This window comes from Rutidosis leptorrhynchoides, chromosome 5, assembly GCF_046630445.1.
Source record: "Rutidosis leptorrhynchoides isolate AG116_Rl617_1_P2 chromosome 5, CSIRO_AGI_Rlap_v1, whole genome shotgun sequence".
NCBI lineage: Eukaryota > Viridiplantae > Streptophyta > Magnoliopsida > Asterales > Asteraceae > Rutidosis > Rutidosis leptorrhynchoides.
In genome coordinates this window covers 100,778,277-100,783,916 of record NC_092337.1, presented here as the reverse complement: position 1 = coordinate 100,783,916, position 5,640 = coordinate 100,778,277, and the positions used below count along the sequence as shown (strand labels likewise).

At 36.5% G+C, this 5,640-nt stretch overlaps 1 protein-coding gene across 1 annotated transcript; it reads right to left on the bottom strand.

Annotated features, from left to right (window-relative positions):
* Positions 1-324: 324 nt before the first annotated feature.
* On the bottom strand, positions 325-5,436 carry LOC139850683 (beta-glucuronosyltransferase GlcAT14B-like). The gene is made up of 4 exons (XM_071840241.1): positions 4,641-5,436; positions 4,453-4,528; positions 4,256-4,371; positions 325-1,061 (listed from the first exon to the last, which is right to left on the bottom strand). Exons 1-4 carry the CDS (start codon positions 5,218-5,220, stop codon positions 547-549), a joined length of 1,287 nt encoding a protein of 428 aa, XP_071696342.1. The 5' UTR covers positions 5,221-5,436; the 3' UTR covers positions 325-546.
* Between the last annotated feature and the right edge of the window lie 204 nt (positions 5,437-5,640).

The following is a 5,640-nucleotide window of genomic DNA, read 5'->3' as shown; positions in this document are numbered from 1 at the left end:
ATTCCTTTTTTAACCAAACTCAACCCCCTAATTTGAGAACTCAGCTTTTTATAAAACATGGTGTTTAGTTTAATTTTCATAAATCTTCTTAACATATTGCCTGATCTATACTTTTAGCTCCCAAAACAACTTAAGATTTTTTCTTACCTTATTTGAGCCAGGAAACCTATTCGTGAAGCGAGGATTGGGGACTTATCTAAACGAGCTTTATGCTCTCAAAAGTTAATAGCCGAAAGCCCGTTAAAGCAAGCAAAACCCGAACTCTATGCACCTCAAATGGTAACACTACACATCAGAATGCGTTAAATTTTAAAAATTACCATATCTACTTTCATTACAGTAAGCACATAAAAGCTTTCGTCCTCGAATGTTATAAAACAAAAATCCACATCAAACAACTTTGTTTAGCTGCACTATGCATGCAACAGTATCATGTATTTCTTCTTTCGAATGTCACTATTTTTCAACTTCTATAACCACCCATTTTCCTGCTATAATAAAAGCTTGAACTAATTACAAACGATCATTATTATTTACTGATGCTCGCTATTTGCATTGCTTTGGTCTGAAGTTCTGACTAGACAAAAGGGAACTAATCAAATTCCCGAGCCTCTTAGCACCCGCAGTAGGCTTGAGTAGTGAAATATTTCCCACTACAGAGCATGGGTCTGACCCGTTCTCGCTACGCCCAATACACCACCCTCCAGGAACAATCATTCCTGGGTTACGAAAAAGCAATTCAGAGTCAATTCGGTCAAGTACAGGATCATCTCGGTGAAACTTTCTTGCAAAAGGGGCATTACTGTCGATCATCTTCTGCATGTGATCTATAGTTAGGTAGTGAGGGTGTTGTTTGGGCGGGTTATCCCATGATATGAAATGGAGATCACTGTTGACTGTTGTATTACGAAACTCTTGTGCGTTACATACAACTGTGTGAAAATAGCCTTCGGGAGACGAGATGAAATTTGTATAGTACATAAGGACAGTTCGGGGTAAATTATCCCAACCCCATATACAGAAGTCGATAAACGGACGAGATAATACCATCCAAGCAGACCCTGCGTCGAAATGAAAAAGAATGTGTCAAAAATAATTGCATAAGTTGATACGAGTATGACTCAAATTTAGAAGCGGCATATAATCAGCTATGAGGTCTAAAAACCCAAGACGTTGTAAGAGGGTCAATTTGGATAGTGCTTTATTACGCATACCACCTGTTTTTCACATGGGAATAAAACGTTCGCCATCCAAAGTAGCAAACTAAATAGACTTTAAGTTAACCATTTTGATTGATTACCCATACCACCTGTTTTTCGCTATTTCCAGTTCTACTACGTAACAGGATCGTGTCAATGAAAAAAAGGTCATAAAAGAAAGTCCATATAGTTTTACTCAATTCCAGCCAGTCTCTACTAGTCAATTTTTGTCAACTCAAAACTCTAACAAAGCAATATTAAGATTATAAAGGTTGGATAAAATCTGGGTCATACTTTTTTCATTTAAACGTTATAGACATGTTTAGAGTAAGAGAGCCATCCATCTTCATGATCAATATTTATCTAGTGAACCGAGACCATTTAGAATCAACCGATACTCAAGATACCAATAACAAGATTAGAACAGGGTATTAATTATCAGGGGCAGTGTAGTTAAAGGCGAGCATTTAAGCGAAAAGGCTAGGCATGAAGATTGCCTTTATAAACCTCAGGCCAGAGGTTTTACAAAGGTGGTCACCTTTGATCGTGAAGGCAATAAGGTAATCGTCTTTTCAATATATAGGGCTTTGGTTCAGTAATGGCTTTGTTTTAAAGTTCTAATGTATATTATTTTTTATAGCAACTTTGTTGGCAAGAATGTCCTATCATTAGAATATCATTTTATAGATACTTAAAAAACTTGAATTAGATCTATAGTAAAAAAACTCAAGGTGTTGGTGTATTGGTGATGACTCGACTCATAAGGGGGTGAGGGGTTCGATCCCTATGAGATGCAAAATAATTCCCCTTGAGGTTACCCGCCCATTTCATGGGACTCGGAGGTTGCGGACGTCTTGCGTTCGAGCCTCGCCCGAGGGGATTTACCACACGCGATGCCTACATGGATTCGCCGTGGGGTTTCCTCCTGAGGGGTGGTAGGATTGTAATGTTCGTACCAGAAAATGATGATCGGGTAGGTGGGTTCCCACATCGCGTTCGGACCCCCCTTAGACCAGTTGTAACAAGCCCCATTTCACGGCGTGGGGGATGAGGTGGCAGCAGGCGCTGCCCCCTTTCTCCCGTATCAGGGCGTGGGTGATGGTGTGGGGGCGTGGGTGATGGTGTGGGTGGGTGTGTGCGTGGGTCTGCAACGCAAGAAGCCATGGGCGTGTTCAATTTCTTTAATTTTTTTATTAATTTAAAATATTATTTTATACCCCTTTTTAATATTTAACCCAATTATATTTTAACACATCATCACAATACTCCCAATCCACACCAAAAACTCACACCACCACTACTCCACAAAAACAACCCACGCGTCCTAGTCATCAAAAAGGTAAAAAAGCAACTCACGCCCCCTACCGTTACGAATGGTCTTAGTGACTCCTCACCACCGTTAAAAAAAAAAAAAAAAAAAATCTATAGTAAACTTAAAGCTCATCTATTTTGGGTTAATTTTATATTACACAACTATCTTAAAAGGTATGCATGTTTTATATCTTCATATACTATGTCTTAACTCTTTAACTTTATGTTGGAATATGCAATACGGTCATACGAAGTATGTTTGGGTGATCACCATTTTTCGCTGTACATTAGGCAAATAAATAAGCATGTTGCCTTGGCTCCGCCTTCGCCTTTAACCACCTTGGTTAGTAAAATGATATTTGGATGCAAACTTAAAGTTCTAACTAATCTTATAATGTAAAAAAATATAGAAAAATATAAACACAACAAGAGGGACATGTATGTTTAACAGATGAATCATTGACCATCTATTGACTAAGAAAGACTGGTGACATTTGCACACCCAATTTGTTCTTTCACTTAACAAAAGTACAATTTTGTTTTTCAACTTCAGCTCAATCCATATATTGCTAAACTATCGGACTTCCTTCAAATTTTGAGGGCAACATTTTTTTTCTTTTAACTTGAGTTTCATATACTAGTCTTGCTACATCTGCAGCTAAAATCCCAAGCAAGTATTTAAGGTCAAAAAGCTGCGGCAAAGCTGAAACTATCATGATTGAAAGTTTGCAGGTGCCAGCTTTAGAAATAAACAAGACTATAAACAAATGATGAGACAGGTAGATCGTTAATCTGCTTTTCTGACTAAACATATAGAATTATATAAAAATAAGGGGTTTTATATCGCAACGTGTAATTAGAGTGCCCATGTAAGAAAAATATCATTTTGCAATAGAAAGATAGTCCAAATGATCTGATCATGCAAAAGTAGACATTACTCGTCTTTAAAGCATATGGATTTTGCTAATAGTGGATTCATCATCTAAAACTACGTACTCTTGACTTCAAAAAGTTTCATCCAAAGACTTAATAAAGACATCCAAAATTCTCCTAGTCTCAAGTAAATCATTAAAATTCCTCCTAGTCTTATTAAATTTAGATCACCATCAAATTTCTCCTAGTCTCAAGTAAATCATCCAATGACTTAATAAAGACAACCAAAATTCAAAACATATGATTTACTTGAGACTAAGAAAAATTTGATGGTAATCTAAAGTTATTAGTCAATATAACAATAAAGATATTATTTATATCTTTATTATGTATGTTTATCTATACTTAAGTACTATTCAATTCAATTCAACACCATTTACAATGAGTAAAATAATGGAACAAATGGGTAAAAATCATTTGCACCTAGTGCTACTGCCATTGTATATTGTTGACGCCACATTATGGTATGGAAACTATGAAATCAAAGCAAAAACACTATATTTAAAAGACAGTAAACGGACTTTGAAAACCACATTCAAAGATGCCAAAATTCATCTACAGCCCAGATCTAATATAATAAACTGAAGCTGGATTCCAGTAATAAAAAACATTGAAGATTGTTAAATCATGTTGATATCATCCACTAACCCACATATAAGATTAAGTCATCAGACAGCTAACTATACCACCAAGTTATGAGCATGAAAACGGATGGTAGTACATAAATTATGGATCATCTAAACACAAATGACTAATAGAAACATATAACTCCGACGTTGAAGCTAAACTGATTGAAATGTCAGAGAAAATACCTGTAAATAACTTGAATGCTGTAGGTACACTTCTGCGTTGAGTAATCCAAAAAACGTCAGATTTTTTTGTCATATACAACCCCGGATCAACTATAACAGGCTTCGCTCTTTGACCCCTATACACATTTCAATCAATAATTAGCAACAAATAGACTAACTGACTTCAAACTTATACAGTAAAGTAACAAATCACTTACTCTTTCCATCCGATTTTACTTGTATGATCAAGAAAATTAAGATCCCTCGGCAAATAAGAAAACGTATGGAGCAAATCTAAACCAAAAACAGACAACAAATATCATCAAACTGCTTTAAACATCACGAAACCACCAATATTATTACATAAAACTGATTATAATCAATAATAGATTATAGACCACATTACCATCTTGAGTAACAAGTGGATAATCAGAAGCACTAAGATTAATAAACCAGTCCCAATCACCACCTTGTCTCAACAAAATAGCCGCAGCATGAAGCGTATTCGCAACCATAGTCGGTCCACGATACGTAATCAGATTCGCTTTCGTAATCATCACCACATTTCCAAATTTCAAAAACACCGGATGATTCTTCACAAACTGAAACAACTCAAGTCGCTCTTCAGGCGATGATTCAGCATCTAAATGAACAACATAACGATTATTCGGATGATACAAAGCCAGTAAAGTCCGTATCAGCATTGCACTATCATGTTTTGAACCAGAAATTAAGTACGCAAATCGCGGCGGTGGAGGTACAGTTAAAACCGGAATTGTACGGAGCTTATGCTCGACAAACACCGACGCCGGTGCAGCGTAATAACGGTAGAGCGGCAGCAGCGGCGTACCGTCCGGCGAAGTTAGGGTTACGAGAAATAATAGAAACAGTGAAATGATTGCACATACAGCAATTGGATAGATCCATTTTCGTTCAATTGTGTTTGGATGACGTAAGTGCATGTAATAGCTTCTTAATTTCTTCATTAATATATCAATTACAGTGATTATACAGAGAATTATTACTCACATTTAGAATGAAATTAAGTCACCGGTGTGTGAAAACAGCTGGTGATTGTGAAATTTGAGGGCGATGTAATGACGGATCGATGATTGAAGGTATTGTGATGTTATCAATGGCGGTTTGTGTGTGAGAATTTGGAGTGAGAGTTTGGTGATCTGTGTGTGTATTTGGTTGGTGTGTTTTGTGTGAAGTTTGATTTGAATGAATGAAACGTGTAATTTGGGATTTGTATTTTCTTTTCTATTTTCTATAGATAGATGTAAAGAACTTGATATTTTTAAGATAAAACTCGGATCCGGCCCGCGCGATGAGGCGGGAACTTTCGGCCTGCATATTTATATTTAGCGTAGTTTTATGTATTTACAAAAGGAAAAACGACCCAT